Here is a 19720-nt window from a genome sequence, read left to right on the forward strand (position 1 = left end):
ACGTTTTTTTAATGCTAATACCAACCTCATTCACATGGCATTTTATGTATTTTTGAATTCAGAACGATCGATCGAAAGGGAGATAGGGTCACAGAGTCTTTGAAAGCAACTGTGGCATGTCTTATGAAATAAATAATACCTTCTTTCAAAAATTCTCAACCAATTTTAAATTTCAAACTCGGTTTATATACGAGGTCGAGATTTATTTGAAAATTAAAAATATATTTTAAGGAAAATAAAGCGACTTCATTTTAGCATTTTTTTTATTTCGTGTCGCATTCTTCAATTGCAATGTTTATGTTCATACACATATACACATGTATAAGACTGCGCTAAGAAAATTAATAAAATTTAAGAATATTTCAGCCTGTTCTGATTTCTATCTTTCTTATAAAGAAAAAGCGCGTAGTAAGTCTATAAACAAGAACTTTTTCCTCTCAGTAGAGCCACGAGATTACAGCTATGTCCATGGACACGTGGGGAGAGGTCGAGGGAGAAACTCTACGAGAAGTGCGGCAACAACAACGGGTGTTTATATTTAAGTTTTTTTATTTCGTAATAAATAACTGCTCAACTAAAAACAACTATATTGAATATTTACATAAGACTAAGAAAATAAAAATTTGTTTGTACATTATTCTTTTAAAAATAATATGCCTGTCATAAAAACTTTTCATAATAATATTATTGCAGAAAGGTTGTTAAGGGTGCGATGACACCCTGGTCAGCTATCCAGACAAGAAAACACCACATTTGCGCACAATGGAGAAAAAGCTTTCCAAAGCAGCCTCGTTCCAGGGCTAATCTACGCCGGTCTAGTAGGGAAAAAATAGCCCTGGAGACGAGAATTGTTTGAAAGTTATTTTTTGTGACAGGAGTGGCTTGCAACTAGTTCCCAGGGTTCATTTCCTTTTTTACACTGAAACGGAATGTAAAAATAGGCAAATGACCCTAGGAACAAGGGTATCATGTTTGCCAAAGAATACATATTTAGGCGAGCAATAGATTCGATTTACAAAAGACCACTGTGTTTACATCTTTTACTGCGCAATTTGTTTACTTAATAATCACTTGGAAAAACATGTCGTAACGACGTGCCAATACCGCAAATAAACATTATGACGTCACAAAACCGTGGATCAACGCATGTCAACACTTAGCTTTGAGAACGTAAAACTCCAAGGAGCTTTTAACAAAACTTTGCAACAATAACATCAAAACAACAGCCATATTAGAAAAATGTAGCTAGGTGTGTGTCAACTCGAAATTAGTCGGTCATGAACGACATAATCCGTTGTAATCCGATCCATTTCTTGTTTTTTCTACAATGACGTGTAAAAAACATCACGTGGCTATTGTTACGAAGGTAAATTGAACAAGGCCGACTTTATGGAGACTGATGACCGTCTTTCGTTTGCTACCTTCGCGGTGCATCAGCGTGAATATGTCCATCAGCAAGAGACGTCGTGTCCTGATGTTTGCTTTTATTGATATTGTTATAACCTATTTTTTTAAACAAAATAGATTAATTTATTTGATATAAAAAACCAGTTAACTGGTGATTGCTTAACCGGAAACTCAGAGTCATGTTATTTTAAAAATGTTCATAAATATAATGTTTATAAATATAAATTATTTTAACAAGGATATGTTTTTTTATTATTCTTTTCTCCACAAAAATAACAGACAAAATACAGCGTTAAAAACCTTCGGTCGAGGTAGCGTATACATTTAACATTCTGGAAGGTGAAATTTCAAAAAAAAAAATATTCTATTACGTCGGACCCAAGCAAAGTGAGTCCTTCGTACATCACTAAATCTGTCCCTTTTTTTGCCCACTTTTATTCCGTTGTCGACACCCCTGATACTAACTCGACATGCTAAACACGTTACTAACAAATTGATTTTACAAATTATATTACCGTTCATTGGCATTTCCTGTTGAATACCCTGGCTCGCTGGAGTTACTCCTATACCCATATATGGATATTGTTCATAGTTGCTATTGTAGCCGTACACAGGAATTTGTGAATATGATGGGTACTGGGTTGTCGCAATTTCTTGTTGCATTTGTTGTTGTTGCTGCTGTTGTTGTAGTAACGTCGCATTGATATTTTGATGTGGCGCGGCTGGTTGTCTTTGCGACATGTGCTTCGATAACAGTCCTTTTCGTGCTGCAAATCTTGCTGCGTAACTGCCTGGTTTTTCAACAACGGGTGCTTTCTTTTTCCTGAGAGCGAAAGAAGTAACGATATCAACAAGCATAACAATAACACTTGTGACGACAACAGCAACAACGACAAACAAGACGACAAACGAGACTACGAACAAGATGACAAACGAGACTACGAACAAGATGACAAACAAAACGACAAACAAGAAAACAACGATCACGGCAACAATCCTGACAATCATCACAAAATTAACCATGGTTATATTAAAAAAAAGAAAAAAACTTACATTCGCCATGTTCTTGGTAAAGTATTTTTTCTGGTTTTGTTGACATCTCTCGTTTTTACGGTGGATGATCGAGCGCTAGATTTGCTGCCGTCTGTAAGAAAAGTTGGACAAAATGATATAGAAACGAAGTGCCCTACATAAAGATAATTTCTTGTGTGCATTTGCTTTTCGCAAATTTTGAAACACTAGCCATTTCATTTTTTGTCACTCATACTTTACAAAACCAAATACAGTACAAAGTAGATACCCATTCAAGGACTTACTACTCAAATTTTCTTTCACGGCAAAATCTTCGTAATTCTTCTCGTTTTCTTTCGTATCCACTCCGTTGTTTAAATTGTCCTTGCTTCTGTTCGCCACGGAAATGGATAATTGATTTCCACTTTTTGTCTTGTTGGGAGGTGTGTCCAGTAACGTTCCAAGACAAGGTGATTTTGGTGTGTGCGTCTTAGAAGTTACATTATCAGACGATAGTTTTTCTTTTTCTTTCTTTTGACGAAGTTTTTGCTGCTCGTATTCGACTTCAGCACACAAATTCACGCTGTTGACGTAATTTGGGTAAGAACCTTGTCGCACAGGTGGAAATCGGACAGGTTTCTCTCCAGTTGAGTCTACAACAACATGACATAAAATGACCACTGCTAAAGGTATTCTGCTTATGCAAACAACAACAAAAAATGCAAAATACAGGGACTCCACTCCATATTTACTTCTTATTTTTTGACTAACATTCCTGACATTTCTATAATTTTTCCCGATATAATTTATTTATAGGCGAAATTTCTCATTTATTGGATTGGATGGATAATTGGATTTAACTATATCTTAGAAGCTAACTTTTTGCGAATTCAAACTCATTTAATTTTTTTTGACGTAAAAATTATTTAACCCATGTAAAACCACATAACATTTTTTTTGAGCGTTATCTCCTTCGCGGTTGGTTTTGGTTTCCTCATTAAAAGACAGAATCATATGGGCAGGTTAATCTTGATTGATGTACAATATTAATAAACCATTCAATATTGTTTGTTTTTTACCATTTACCAATTGCTTTGTGGCATTCAAGGGTTGTATGGAAACAAACTACGTTTACAGATTTACAAGTTGTTAAACTAGGCTGTTTAATTGGAGTGGTAATTAGTGGGTTTGATTTGATTTTTTAAAACGAATTAACTACTTGTTTAAAACCTTTGTTTTTTGCATACGCTTATAAGCGTATTCAAGCTGAGATAGGGGAGTTTTTAAGGATGTGCTAAGCATATTGTCTAACCTTTCTGATATATGTTTTTCGTGTATTAGGTATTTAATTAGACACAGACGTTTTTAATTCCGTATACACTTACAAGACTTATCAAACACCTCTATACAATCCAAACTGGGCTTTTTTTGCATATTAAGCATATCCTACCTGATTTCAAAATTTCACTAGCTTATAAAAACAAACATGTATCTTGTTAGTGTACATAACTTTCGACATAACTGGAGCTTTCTTTGCGTCAATCAAAAAAAAAAAACAAAGCAAAAAAAACTACAGTATAGCAGACACAAACAGTTTTATTTGTCATACACGAATTCTTGACGAAATTCTCTGGAGTGCGCTTAGAGAGGAAAGCCCTACAAAGGGGATACCTCTAAAACGTGAACACACCTACAAAGCGGACACCCCTTGAAAAGCGAACACCCCTAAAAAGCGGACAGATCTACAAAGTGCACACTTATTAAAGCGAACACCCCCGGGAAGCGGACAGACCTACAAAGCGGACAGACCTACAAAACGCACACCCCTTAAAGAGGACAGCCTTAAAAAGAAGTCATCCCTAAAAAGTGGACATTCAACAATGCTGATTAAAGCGGCCTTAGCGGCCTTTTTCAATTCTTTCACTTCTTTCTTAATATTTTTTATAGCACTACTTCTCCTGCTCAACAATAAAAAAATGCTGTGGAAGGCCTGCAAGTTACACAAAATGGACAAAGTGGACGACTGCAGTATTCTTTAATGATAGTTCTGGGTCGCAATCAATATAGAATAAAGCGTTCAATTTAAGCACAAGTTTAAAATGCGAATCACAAAATATATACCATTTGCTGAAACTACCCCATTTTCGTCTGCGATTTGTCGTGAAAAGATTGCTGAACCGGGACTACCAGAGGAAATCCATGTTTTCACATGTTCACGAGATAAAGGTGTCGATAGCATCACCCTGCAAAAACAGCAACGAAGAAGTGAACATAACTTTGCGTAGTTTCACCGGTACCGTACCTTTTTACTAAAATTTATTAGCCAATCAAAAAGTTTCTTTTACGCCATTTTGATCTAGGTGGTAAAAACCTAGTGCTGTGATGCCCTCAAACATCCCTATTCCTTATAGCTAGTCACCGAATCTTTTACATTCTGAGGGAATTTTCTCCCTTTAGACTACATGTAAACAAATACGTTTCAGTACTCACCGTCCAAGATCATCCAGCTTTCTAGAAAGCCTCTCGTTCTCACGAAACATTTCCTTCAAAACAAAGAAATGAATCCCCGGTACACTTGTAACTTTCAAAGAGTACAAAAAATATAGTCAAAAAATAGAAGATTATGGCACGCATGTGTAGGTTAAAAAAAGCAACGTCAATCTGTAAAAAACTGACTTCCTCATAACACAAAATTTTGCAGAACGAAGGAGCGTAAAGACCAGCAAATTATTGACAAAAATCTATATAAATAAAATTGCACCTAGAGAGATTGTACAAGCGAATAGAAAAGCTTAGGAAGTTAGAAAAGCTTAGGAAGTTTTGCTTCGGGCAACCCGTCATTGATTACCTCTTGTTGTCTTTGTGCAATAGCTCGTGAACGATGAAGCTGCATGTTTTCAGTTCTACATAGAAATGAATAATAACCAGACCAAAAAATCTACAACTAAAATTGAAGTAGAGCTACTGCGCATCACACAGTACTGCCTAGTAACATTTTTTTTTCACCCTGATGAACTGTGATCATTTTTTCCTGACATTTCTGAAAAAAAATTTGTTTGTTTTCTGGACTTCTCTTACCGAGTGGTATTAATATATCGATACCCGAACATTAGCATAGAACATTGCGCTACCTACTTCAGACTTTCGTTTTCATTCATGTACTCCTGTAGCATATCGTATAAACCATTCTTCGCACCAAGAGCATATCTAAAATATAAACCTGTTCTAAGCATGTTCTTGCATGGTGTCTAACTTTACACGATAAAACCTGTTCTTGTATGGTGTCTAACTTTACACGATAAAACATGTATTGTTAGTATTTATTGAGGCGGAAGTTTCAAATACTAACTAGTTTCTTAATGTTCCACTAACGAGGACGAGTGGAAACGTCTCTACTTCTTCCAACATGACCACTCACTATTACCTCCTTATTTTTTTAACATGCCTGATACCCTGTTATATTTGAGTCAAGTTCCTTATTTTCATAGTTATCCTTGACTGCGATTTTATATATACTTGAACGTTGGATTACTCTTGAATATGAAACACATTCACAATAAACAGTTAAAAATGATGCTTACTCTTTAAGAAATTTAAAAATTTAATTTTCGCCGATACTTTAAAAACGAAAATATTTCTGAAACACAATATATAAACTTGAAATTTCTGAAATTTTCCTAGCATAGTAAAGAAATGCTAACACCCTTACTTTTTTCTGACATTTTCACAATATTTGAAAACTTCCTGACGGAGTGGAACCTCTGTTTTGTTTTACAGAACGTTTAGGTTACAGAAAGAAGTTGGTATGGCAGTATCGAGTCATTAAACAAAACCTATGGATTTGTGAACAAAAAGTCATACATTGCAGTTGTAGCTCTTGGCTCGAAGTCATCTTTTATAGTAAAATCCTTGCAAGAATTATTACGACCTATGGTATCAAAAAAAAAAATATCAGAGTATTGAACATTGAACAAACAAACGAACGAATGAACGAGCGTGCAAACGAATGAGCGAACGAACGAATCATACTTGACTCGATAGATGATAACGTGTCTGCACCAATAGCAGGACTCAAAGTTCCAGATTCATTTTCAGTTAGTTCTCCTTCGATTTGGTTTGGTGTCAGAATAATTTGTGATTCTGAGTAAGGAACACCAAGCTAAAGAAAATATTCATCATCCGATTGGAAATATGTAAGCAAAATTTAAGGTTTAAGTACTTCATAGGCGACTTTAGATTAAGAATAAGGAAAATAAAATTGAAAAATAATTCCAATAATATTACAATATCAGTAAAATGCTACAAAATTATCACGGATTTCGAATCTTAACAGTAATGTGCAAAGTATGAAGAGATGGTTCGAAGTTTCTGTCTTTACATAATCCATTTTTGTTCTAAACGTACCAGTTAAGAGGACAATATTTTGGATAGTTCACAGGGGTCTGCCCTCTTTTTTCAAGTTTTATGTCTCCTCTATTACTAATATCTAGATTAAAGCTGAATTCCCCTTTCATGGTATGGACAAAAAACGGAAAGTGGAAACGGAATTTTAGCGCGAAAACAGTATTTTGGCGCGATCAAAACAAATATGGCTGCTGTAAATAAAATAAAATTTATATAACGAGCTCTGATGTGATAACTAAACAAAAGCAGTTGATATCTCGGTAACATTTGATTGGTTAATACAAACGGTACGCAGAAAAAAGTTGACTACAGTTCAACTTTTGAGAATGAAGAGTTCATACTGTCTTGCATGCTCAAAATATCCACTGCGCATGTTTGTACCGTTTACTGTCTATAGTTCTACATAATGGAAATTCAGTCCAGTCCGACACCAACTTGGTACGAATAGATAGGACGACGCAATAAAGTTACCTGTTTTCTAAAGTATGTGTTTTCTGCTTTCAGTAATTTCAGTTCGCGTTTTATCCTTTGAAAGACTTGCTCTCTTGGATCCTGAAAAAACAAAACAAAAATTAAACAAGTAATAGCACTTCCTACTTTTAAGATTTACCCTATAATTTTTATAGTCCTGTTTTTTCTGGTTAGGGTATTCAGACATTTTTTAAATATATTTATAAGCAACACCAGACATTCTCAGCGTAATATTTTTGAATTCATCTGTCTACAAATCGAGATCTGAGTAACTATATTAACATTTAAGCAACTAATCTTGTGATTATGTTTTCAGACCATATGTTGGTTAAGCTAAAACCGACACATTTTGATATCCCAGTTAAACCGTAATCGTCATATAGTCATACTAAGCGCCACGTTGGCCTATTCATAAAAAACAAAAAATGAGGTAACTTGAGTACAAAAAAATTTTTTGACTGGAATGTTGTTTCTGAGTAAGATCAATGTAATGAACTTGGTATAAATTTTTTTGTATAAGCTATACTACTTGAGTTCCAGAATTTACGCATTTTAAAGGAGGCCGATAAGACTTTTTGAAAAACTTACAGACTTTGACCAAATAATAAAGAAATAGGTACAATTTTTTTTTATCAAAGAAATGTGATCAACGGCTGGCCAAGTAGTAAAAATGAATTTAGCCGAAATGTTGGTTAAGCTTCACCTGAAACATTTTGATCTCTCACAACTCGATTTGATAGAATTAAGGCCTTCCAAAACATGCTAAAAACATGCTAAGTATTATATTTCCCAGATTATTTTTGCATGTTTTAAGTGAATATGCTGTAAGTTTTATGTTCTGATTTTAAACACTTTGGTCTAATTAAATACTTTAGAAATAAACAATTCGCCCCGTATAATCCTACCCAGGTAAACAATGACTTAAAAAAAATTTCTTGGCGTTTTTCCCTAAGTAGCTAAACAATGTTTAAGGCGAAGTGTAATATAAAAAAAAGGAACCAAAATTTTAAAATGAGGAAGGTAGCTAAGAATCACATAGTATTATGTTAGGTAGGGTTTTTAGAGATGATAAAACCAAAGTATCTCTTGGTGTCTATAGGTTGATAGCTACAACATCAAAATAAATACGTTTAAAGTATGTATATGTGCGAAAAAAGTGATAAAAACTCAATTAAACTTTCAAAATATATAAAAATATAATTAAGAAAGCATAAAAGAGCTGTGAAAGGTACATAAAGAAGTTGTGGCTACCCTTACCGGCTTTGGCCAGAGGTTATACTATTTATATACTATTAAAAAAACCTTTGCTACACGCAGCTACCATTTCGGCTAACTAACAGACACGGTTAGGTTTACGAAATAGACTAGATAACAGAATTTTTTCTCACGTTTTAGCTCACAGAAAGACAGGCATACCGGGAGAATTTTAATATAGACTAGTTAGCAGTCCAAGGATAAATCTGCTTGGCTAACTTAACCTGTTCGCGTTTTTGTGCATCTGTAGCACGATTATAAATCGCACAAAATATAGAAAGGATTTTTAGCGTGTACTCTGTGAAGTGAACATCAACTCACCATTTTAACAATAGGTTTGTTTTTGATGTTCTTGGCACGATTAGCATATCGCAATGTGTTCATAGTGTCTTGAAGAACGTACGAAGAAGGAGATATACATGCTATCTGGAAAATACAAATAACAAAAATGTAGCAGCAGAAGAAAAGAAATATGGAATGTCTAATGCAATCAATATATAGATTGTATGAGTCTGCCTGATAAGAATTGCCTTCTCAAACAAATGAGTATAAAAACTTGTTATATAGGTGCAGTAAACAGACAATAAAAAAGGTTGTTTACTTATGAAAAAAATGTTGCACTTTACCCAATAACGTTGCGTACCATTAAAGTGAACCCATCTCCACCTAAACTGTCTGCTAATAATTTCGTCAGTTTGCTTTCTCGATACGGTATATGGTTTCCCTTTTTCTTAGGATCACCAAGCGCTGATATACAGTTTCCTAGGAAAAATAAAAATAGGAGAAAATAGATAAATAAGAACAAAAATGAAAAATAAAGTGTAAATAAGAATATGGAAAATTAAAACAAAAAAGAAATGTGACAGTTGCGCCAACAGGTAGGAACGGTGAAAAATTGTTCAATTATAAACAAGATACTTTGTGTTGCTCAAATACCTAATGCTACTATAAAAAAACAAACAAGTATATACCTAAAGTTAGCAAGCTTTTATTGATATTATTTGATTCTGCTAAACTTTCTCCAGTTGATTTCGTTTCTTTTACACGTTCACTACCTAGAACAGAATGATACTATTATGTTGTATTATTTTCTAAGCAATAAAAGCGACAGTGTGTCTGTGGTTAGAACAGTACGATTCGTATGTTAAGACCATCTGTTTAAATTCTGTCATATAACCTTTTCAATCCATGTTAGTATAGATTACCGATAATAAACCTTAACATCAAGTATGAAAGCTAACTCTTAACAGTACCAGAAGTAATAGGCCAGCCGTAGAGTAACCATATGAACTCGCCATGCAAGTATAATACTTTGCAAACATTCTTAAAAAGAATAAGAATATAAGGTGGGAGTCGTAACCTAGCAAAAAAATAGTCAAACGTTAAAAATGCACTAAGTATAACATAACGCAGCTCAATAAGAAGCATAAACCAAAGTTATCTTTGTTACACTATTCTGATCACAGAGGATTCTGAGTTTCCCCAGCTCACCTGCTAAATCAACAAAGCTAATCTTTCCATGTTTAACTATTGGCAATGCAGATTCTTCGTCAGAATCAAACTGAATAAACATAAAAAAAAACATATAATTAAATAGGAATTTTAAAAAGGACTGGTATGAAAACTTGACAGGGAGAAATACAAGGTATTTAATTTAAGAACTTTCAAGGTATAACTTTAAACAGGTGGGTGGGTGCTTTCAAAAGAATGCATAGTTGTTTACAAAAAAAATCTTGTTCTCGTTTTATCAATATCTTCACATGTTAAACTTTTGAAACATCTTACAGAAAATGAATTTGTTGAACATTTGTTACTCTGAGTCGATATAAACTTTTACATTACTTCCTATTTTACCACGTAATAAAACTGCTCAACATTGCTCACCTCTTCCTCACAGTCAACATACACAGTAAGAATACTATGGCTTCGACTTGAATGATCGTTCATCGCATGCATTCCAACCTGTTTGTACAAGGAGCCTGGAAATGAAATATTAATGTTACTTTTATGGATTTATTTTTGTAAACTTTTTTAATACATCTTGGAAGAATTTAACTTAAAAAATTATGGATTTTTTTGGAACATATTTTGAGAAAAGATAAAAAAAACGTTTTCTTAATTTCTTCATGAATTTGATTTTACAAACTTTGTTCTGTTTATTAAAAAGTAGTGTGTGTTCACTGTGTCGAAAGATTCAAAAAGCCTTTTTTCTTAATCATAGCAGTGAAGAAATAACAAAGCTTCTGTCCAAAAGATTATGATCGAAGATGTAAAAATATTTAACCAAACCGCTTGTAAGTAACAAAAAATACTTATACACAGACACAATACAACTCAAACACTGTTAACTTAAAGAAAAATGAAATTTGTGAAATAGTAGCCCCCAGGCTAGTGATAAAAATACACATTAATCCACCTTGTCTAAATAACCGAAAGAAGAAGCTTTAACGCTCAGAATTATATGGTTAAGATTTTATTTTAGCAAATACATACAATCAGTTATATAATCAAGTTGAAACGAGTTGTTCACCTTCTATTAATATGGACATTAAATCCTCCAGACATTCACATTCCATTGTAAATAAATTATCAACATAGAATCCCTTCTTTCTGGACCATCGAACAGGTAAAGTATCATACGCATTTGATGGGTTTAGCAAATCTTTAACCTAAAGTGCACAACAAGTAAAATGTCATAACGACTAATCAATCAAAGAATATAGGAAACATATTAACAGTAAAACATTTAAAACCTTTTCATTATACACTTCAAGAAACGATGCTTTAATTCTGTAGTCAAGAGTGGGACGTTTCGAAATAGCTTCATACATGTAGTGAATTGATCTAAAATGAAATCCCTTTTTAATTTTCAGGACTGTTTTGGGATAATTATTTAGATGAATAGTAAATTGTCGTAAAATGTGTTTAATATTAGAGTAACGAATATGTAAAAATTATTGTCTTCACAACTATACACAGTTAGGTCATTTTAAGTGAAAATACATGAAACCTCTCAAACTTTAACTAATATTATACCAACCTTGGCACAAGACCAGGTAATTCATTATTCCCAAGCATGTCTTCTACATTCTGAAAACAAAATCAAAACTTCGCACCAAGAGTTCAAACATAATTTAGAAATGAAAGGTATCTGGGAAGACAAAAGACATTAAAGTTTGTTAAAAATAACAAAAATATTAAAGAGTTCTAAGCAGAAAAAGAGAAGTTTGAAAACATGTTTCAAATATTTCCTACTTGATCTGCTGGTCCAGTGATAGTGTGTGTTTTCCCTGAACCAGTTTGTCCAAATGCAAACACTGTGCACGAAAACCTATGAAAAACAAAACAAAAAAAGGATGCCAAGAATAGGACATAAATTATATTTCATTTTTTATAAGGGGAGGTAAAGTTTATTATTTTTTTCGACAAAAAATAAGTTTAGTTGCAAACTCGGATTTACCCGTCTAATGCTTTTTCAATTAAATCTCTAATACCACACTCTTCAAATACCTGTTTTAAATAAAATAAATTAGATCATTCTTTGCAAAAAATGACTAACAAAATGTACAATACAATGCCACAGTATTAATATCATTAATATCTATGGCAGCGATAGAGTGAATCACAATTTTAAGGAAAATAACTTTTGAAATAAAGCCTTTTTTTATTATATTATCGATGTAAATTGTTTATCACTTTTTTACTTTGTTATGAAGAATCAATCGATAACACGATTTGTATGCCTATAAAAAGTTAGGTTGAAAGGCATTTATCTTTACTATATGTAAGTTAACAACACAAACCTGATTTTGACTAGCACGATCATCGAATATTGTATTAAATGTGAATGGTTTTGTTGTACTGGAGTCAATATCTACCTACAAAAACAAGAATACGCATGCCACAGAAGCAAAATGTGTTTACTGCATTGAATGTAGCAGAATGTAAAATATAATGGCTAGAAGTTGACAACATTACAAATTTCGAACCGGTAGAATATTTCTTTTCTGTGTTGGCTAAGATGTCTGTATAGGATTACACATTTTAGATATGAGATTTTACGCAAGCAAGATTCCGTGCCTGTCTTCAGGACAAGCATTAAAATCTCATGTTCGCATAAAAACAGATTTTTCCATTATATCCTTATTATATTTTTATGATGGCAGATCATTCTCAGTAGAATCATTAATATTATTTCCCATTCAAAATGAAAATAATTAGGTGACATAAAAGTTTAGTAGGCATGAATTTCATATTGGTACATAAAAGATCATGCTGGCATACTCTGATTAAAATATATCTTTATTCATACCCATATGCTACCTTGTCCTGGATATTCTATAATTGCTTTATCGCCTCTTGCTTTTTCACTTGCACACAATGGTCGAATCCTTTTTAAGATGAGCAGATTATCAAGTTACATATAAAAAGTGTAAAAGTGTGTGTACACAAATATTCAAAGAACTTTTCTTTCGCTTCAATCAATCAACCATGACTTTATTCAATCTAGGTATTAAAATTTGTTACTTAAATTTATTGAAAATTTTCTGTGACTGCCTGCATAAAATGTTGAAAGGTTAAAATTAATTCAATTAAAATCAAAATCACTGTGGCAGGAAATTATTTTTTTTCAAAAAAGGCAAAATTGTCTACCTTACAGCAACTCTCACATTGGATGTAGAAGAATCATATGCTGATGAAGATCGCGAATAACTCTCACTAAAAAAATAATGATATATAGTATAAATAACATATAAAAATGAATAAACACACCAAATCAGGAATTAAATAAAAACAGCAAAACAACAATATTATCTGTCAAAACTCAAAGCTATACGTCCTAAGGAACATTTACCATCTACATTTTTATCTCTTACAGTAACTTTTATATGGACAGGTACATATATCAACCTGGAGGAAAAGAACAATTTTGCTTCTTATGGGCCTGATGCAAGAGATAAAACAACAAAATTAAATGTTGTCCACCATCAATAAAATCATCTCAAAACTCACATAAATTGTGTAACATCAGATTTTCTGTGCAAAAAATCTTGCAACTCTAAAATTTCATTCCACCACATAATCAATGCAAGGAACATTTATACATTTGTATTTCTCAAATTTTATATATGTAATAAATCATTTATTTGCTAAGTTATGTTTATTGCATATAGTATCATGTGCTGATCTAATTTTTTTGGACAAACTATATCCACACTAGAGATGTTTAGTTTGAGCACCCTAGTTATAAATTGCCTAAAAATTGCTGCTTTTTTAAAATTTCCCAGGTTTCGGTCACATAAATATACATTATGAAGAAACACTTAAGATGAAAAAGAAGAAATAGTAAGAGAAAGGGAAGAATTCTAAAGATGTGCAAAGTAGCGTTGCACACATAAAGAACAGTGGTAGAAAATTCAAATGGATTTTCTACTGGCTAACAGTAGAAAATCCATAGTATCCATAGTATAATATTACTATTCTTTTAATTTCTAACATTGCAACTACATAGTTGAGTGTGTCAGTCTGAAATCATCCTGTTATTTGCTCCAACCTATCAGACATGGTGTGTAAGCCATTAACTTCATTAAAAGGATTACCACAAATATCTGTGTTTTTGCTAACATCAAAACAATAACAGTAAAGCCATTTTATTGAAACTATAAACGCTAGATAAACAGTGTGAATTTTTGTATCCACAAACTTTTTAAGTAAATGAACCTCATAATAATAATCTTTTTTTTTTCTCCTTTTAACTAGCAAAACACATAAAAGAGATTTTATATTAAAAAATATTATTGAAAAGTTTACTGCTTAATGTTAAGCTAAGCCTACTCAATGAAACATCTAGCAACACAAGAATGTCATTGTTACAGTTTTTAAAACTACAATGTGTCATAGCAGTATAGTAACATATGCATAATAGTTAAAAAAAATTATAAAAAAGTTTTATTGCTAAAAGACAGTGAAATTAAATGAGGTGGATTTAGGCAATATGTTATTAAACCAAACTTTTTGACAGCTTCCTGCAAAATATTATTCCATATGCATCATATTGCAGGATTCCACACAATAAACAGGCTTCAAAATATTTCAGCAACATTTCCATCCAAATTTCGTAAATCTTTAAAAGATGTTGCACCATGCGCATGCAAATTATAGGCAAAAATTTGGTATGAAATTGTTCCCACTTGCAAAGACCATTTCATCAACACATTAATGCAAAAATTTTGACATCATTCAAAATGATTTCTGCATAAATTCCACACAACAGAAGTACACAAATCCAAAACACTGTTCAATCTTTTGCCAAATTTTAAAGTACTTTTACATATTTTTGTTTATTATAATGGCTACTTTAAGATTATAAGATTAAGATTGTTTGTTTGGTAATGACAGGGTTGATGTCTAACCTTGGGCTTCTTTTTTGATGGTTGTTTTAGAAGAATTCAACAATTCATGTATTTTCTCATGAAAAAATCTGCTTATTTTTATGAAAAATTTGTTTTCTTATTGATAATGTCTAGTAAGATTTGCTTTCTATAATCATTACATTAACATTTTAATTTAGGTCACGCTGTCAAATGTCAACCAACGAGGTGCAAACATGTCAAAAACTTTTATTAGACTATCAAAGCAATATATTTTGGCATCTTTTTATAGATATTTATTTGTTTATAGTTGGTAAGGTCATAACAGCGCCTTTAAGCCATCTGGGTCTTTCCCACTTTTGTTCCCTTTCTACAAATCATTTTCTTTTTTCTTTTTTGCGCAGTTTCAACCCTAAATTTTTCGTCAAAACAACTGCATTAGTTTTTTATATTACTCTTAGTGGTATCTCAGGAAATGAATTACCAAAAAAGTTTTACCATTTATAACTTTGCACCTCGCCTCTTGGTTGATGTCATTAGAAATATAACAGATAAAATGACTTTAAAATGTAGGTAAACAATTGTGTGTTTTCCATGTGCACAAAAAACGTCAACATAACATAACAACATAAGATAAGTGTAATGCTACACTTGACACTAGTTATTTAATCCTCATTCACTTTACTTTGTTTTCAGGAAAACAATATTAATAATCTCACATAGGCTCAAACAAATCATACAACTAATATCTCTAGCTATAAAAATACCTGTATTCTATTCAGCATTGCTATTTTGAAAATTCCCGTCAATTTTAAAAACTAAGGATTAGCCTTATACAATTAGTTTTTAAAACTTTTTAAGCCTTTGCAAACCAGTGAAAACCGTCCTTTAGTAAATAAAAATAAAAGTTAAAAACAAAACCCTCTACTCATACCTTCCACTATTGGATATCAATGAAAACCCCCTCGGTTTCTTTACTGCAGAAGATTTCTTTCTAGACTTTTCTGCAGATCTAGTGGCAATATTTAATGATGGTAAATTTGGATCTTGCTTCATAATCTCTTTTGATATATCAAGTTGCTTCAGGAAAAATGGACTATTCAAGCGAGCCGGTACATAATTCAAATTTTCAGTTGTCGCTAATGTTGAATCCGATAATTTCAAAGTACTGGTTGAACTTTCAATAGACTTATCAGAAGACAAAGAGGTGGAAGATTTTGTCATATTGTCAACATCAATGTTCCATGCATGTTTCTGGTGGTCTTTTGACTCATTGCAGAAGAGGTTGCCATCTGTCCTATGCAAAAAAACAGATTCAAATATTTATAATAACTATTTCTATGCATAAATACTTCTGGATAATATAGACAAGCACAGACTTAAAGATAACAGGAATTCAAGTTACAAAGATTAAGTAGTTTACTTTAGTAACAACACCACAACATTTCTTTGCCTATTTAAATTTATATCAGACCAATAAAGACAAGGAAGTAAGATTTAAAAAGAGAATATAGTAAAAAAAAAATTGTTTAGTTGAGCGCTCAATTTTCTATTCAATAGAAATAACACACTAAAAAAATATTATTTATTTATCAGAACATGAAAATATGCATATAATTTTTATTTTTATTTCATTTATACTTATAATACTTATTTTTTTGAGATCTATTTTATTTTATTTCATAGAAATTAAAAATTCTCATTTTTTTTACACGACATGAGCCCATAGGTTTAACTTGTGTGTAAGTATAATATTGATTTTATGACCTATATGTAGTGAGATTTGAATTCACAACTCTGTGTGTACGGTAAAGATAAAAAAAACATTTAAGAAGGTGTGGACAAAATTAGTTTTAGAAAAAAAAATATGCCACCCCTTGACTTTTATTGCAAGAAATCAAAATTTTTGATTTCTTGTAATCAAAAATTGTTTAAATAAAGTGTGTTTAGAAATAATGATGTCATGAAATAATGATGTTGTTTTGATTGTCTGACAAAAGCCAACTACATAGATTTGGTTTTCCGTTACATTGAAAAAAAACTTTATCTTGTCAGTTGATATTTAGCATGATTCTTTTAATTGCTACTTATTCTTCCTGTGAAAGTAGAAACTTTCATGGGCTGTCTAAAGAGGCAACAATTTGGAAATCAAAACAGTGAAAGCAAATGATTCTTGTTTTAAACTTTGCCTTACCTGTTTGTATCTGAATTAATGTTCTTCATACTCTCACCGATACCCTCGTTTAATTCAGTAGAATCATTATTAATATTTATATTTGAAATCGACATTATGTCATCATCTTGAATGTCTGTTAACGCTGAAGATTTACAAGTGGAACTCACTGTTGATTTGGAATGTCTTTGCTTTACATGGCTTCTCTCCTTTTTAAGTGCCTGTTGTGGCTTATTGACCGATTCCAGCAATGCAAAATTTCTGTTGTCAACAGCCTCCTCATCATCACGTTGCATTTTTACATCATTCTCAATTTTTATATTTTCTTGTTGTTGCTTATATAGAAGTTTAAATTTAGTTTGTTACTGTAGAAATCCAAATGCATGAACATGTACAGAGTACTAAATTCCTATATGTAGACAATTTCCAAAATTATACTCTAAAGAGATAATAATTAATATATAAATATATAAAATACAAATCTTCTAGAAGTTGCTTAATCACTCTAAATAATTATAATCATCATAATTGCATCAAGCGTACTCAAACCACATTGACTAGCTTGTTTCATTTCAGATGATCTTCCATTGATTTGCACAGACTTTGTGGGGTAGGCCTGTGTTGTGCATTAGTTGGTCAGGGAAGTTCTTAAAAAGGATGGAAACACAAAGTTCAGTTAACCAACCAAGAAAGACTACAAAGTTAAATCATAAAATTATATTACTTAGAGCAACTTTAGATAAAACATTTATTATTATTAACATTTATAATATATAACAAATAATCCAAAAATATACTTTCACATTAACTATTCAATGTCACGACAGATGAATTCATAACAACCACAAAAATAATGGGGATCAGATTTCTATATAGAAAGAAACATTGTTTATCTTTTGTTTTGTGAAACAGTTACTTCATCAGACAGTAGATTTACTGTCCAAAAACAATTTTAAGCTATTCAAGGATTAAAGAAACAATGAAGTAACATAAATAAAATATGCATGAATGAGTCACACACGCTCATTTGTATCACAAGCAACAAGACTTCAAGAACTTTTTATTAAAATATTAAACATAATATTAAATTAACAATTAAGTTATTTTAAATTAATGCTATATCATTAAATATTGAATCATTCTATAATTTTTTTGGCTTCATTTATATTTATATAGAAATTATAGTTACATTTCTTCATTATATTTTTCGTTACAGAATCAATTTTTACAAAATCAGATGTAGTTCCTTCTCGCCACTTGTTGCTGAAATAAATAAAAATAAGTTGATCTAATGTAATATTGCCAAGTCAATGTTACAAATTATTTTTATTGACTCGTTCTTATGACAAATATTTTAAAATTATAAAAAGAAAGATAAAAAGTTCCATTATTATCAAAAAAACATATTTTTTTACAAAATGCGTTTTATTAACTTAATGCACCAAGAAACAGTTAACAAAATTGCTCACTTTTTTAAAATATTTTAGAAAGTTGTTTAAAAACTTCAAATTTGTTAAAAACGTACCATAAAAATTATAATTTGTGCAAGGTAAAACTATAAGATCTTAGACATTAAATCCAATATTGTAATGTATATATCAGTGTATATAGGTTAACCTGTACATTAGCTTCCTAAGTACTGCAAAAACGATGGACCATGTGGGACTTGAACCAACGACCTTTCGCTGGCTTGGAAATTTCCCTACCAACTGCGCTATCCATCAGATGGTATCTCTCCAGCGCATGCAACCAAGGATCACCTGTACATATATAGTATTTAAATCATTTCATAAAAATAATGGCTTAGAAAGTTTTGAAAAGTTCTAAAATGAATTATGTATTATTTAGTCCCTCTTTTCGTTAAGAAAAATTTTGTAAAAAAAACAACCTAAAATTTGATTTTTCAAAAACTTAATTTCATGAGTTGCAAAAATGATTAACATTCGCAATAATAGCAATCTTAGCAAAAATTTTTAGTATTTTTTGTGAATTTATCAAAAATTCATGAAATCGCCAAAAGGTATTATATTTAAATATATATTCCTGAAAGGTAGATATTTAAACTTTATTCATGTGAATTAATCGACACAAATATATATGTAAAAATTACACGTGCTCCTTCAAAGTCTCTTACATTTTTGCTAATAATATTATACCTTAGGATTAGCACATCAGTTTGCAATAAAGTTTTATGGTTAATCCAAGAATTTATTACATTATCTGCCCTGTGCATGCATGTGCATGTTTATTGCTCTTAATTGCAAGATTACTTCCATGGAATGTAATCTTGTACTTAAGAGCTTGATTTGTAACGATTGCAGTTTTTTTTATCGTTTTTCTTGTGCTAATGTTAATTTTTTACTCTGTGCCAACTTGCCACTAAAAATAATTTCCAGAAAAAAATATATTTTGTCTGAGAAATCAATGTTAAATATCCTTTTTTAACCATTTTTCTCAACTCTCAACTTTAAACAAGGTTTAAAACATCTTTAACTAAAGCCCTCAAAAAGTGTGACAAAATTTTATCATAGTAAAGGAAGACATTGAGGCCAAAGTATAAATTACAGTGACTAAATTTTCAAAATTCTCTTTGTATATATATGCTTTATATAAAATAGGTCCCATGAGG

The 19720-nt window shown here is 31.5% G+C and overlaps 1 protein-coding gene across 2 annotated transcripts; it reads right to left on the reverse strand.

The window, feature by feature from the left end:
* Positions 1–531: 531 nt before the first annotated feature.
* Positions 532–17941, reverse strand: LOC130623920 (kinesin-like protein KIF12). 2 transcript variants are annotated; one of them, XM_057439466.1, is made up of 26 exons: positions 17113–17941; positions 15853–16215; positions 13201–13266; positions 12860–12938; positions 12351–12425; positions 12008–12057; positions 11803–11878; positions 11588–11637; positions 11301–11391; positions 11078–11216; positions 10432–10526; positions 10039–10108; positions 9519–9602; positions 9191–9309; positions 8869–8973; positions 7294–7374; positions 6448–6577; positions 6280–6346; positions 5554–5625; positions 5267–5321; positions 4909–4961; positions 4540–4661; positions 2724–3071; positions 2461–2551; positions 1923–2230; positions 532–1503 (listed from the first exon to the last, which is right to left on the reverse strand). In XM_057439466.1, the coding sequence occupies exons 1-26, from the start codon at positions 17385–17387 to the stop codon at positions 1418–1420; spliced, it is 3150 nt and encodes a 1049-aa protein (XP_057295449.1). In that variant the 5' UTR covers positions 17388–17941; the 3' UTR covers positions 532–1417. The 2 variants fall into 2 exon arrangements, with proteins under 2 accessions (XP_057295449.1, XP_057295450.1); XM_057439467.1 differs by lacking the exons at positions 15853–16215; positions 17113–17941 and adding an exon at positions 13561–13776.
* Between the last annotated feature and the right edge of the window lie 1779 nt (positions 17942–19720).

Source organism: Hydractinia symbiolongicarpus, chromosome 13 (genome assembly GCF_029227915.1).
Source record: "Hydractinia symbiolongicarpus strain clone_291-10 chromosome 13, HSymV2.1, whole genome shotgun sequence".
Classification (NCBI taxonomy): domain Eukaryota; kingdom Metazoa; phylum Cnidaria; class Hydrozoa; order Anthoathecata; family Hydractiniidae; genus Hydractinia; species Hydractinia symbiolongicarpus.

What these genes read in the sequence shown, in the direction of transcription:
- LOC130623920 (XM_057439466.1), bottom strand. Translation starts at nt 17,387, where the DNA reads ATGCAACGTGATGATGAGGAGGCTGTTGACAACAGAAATTTTGCATTG. An exon ending in CAGGACAAGGTAGCATATGG is followed by an intron (nt 12,426 to 12,859) that starts GTATGAATAAAG and finishes TTGTTTTTGTAG; the next exon opens with GTAGATATTGACTCCAGTAC. An exon ending in TTGCACAAAGACAACAAGAG is followed by an intron (nt 4,962 to 5,266) that starts GTAATCAATGAC and finishes TTTGTTTTGAAG; the next exon opens with GAAATGTTTCGTGAGAACGA.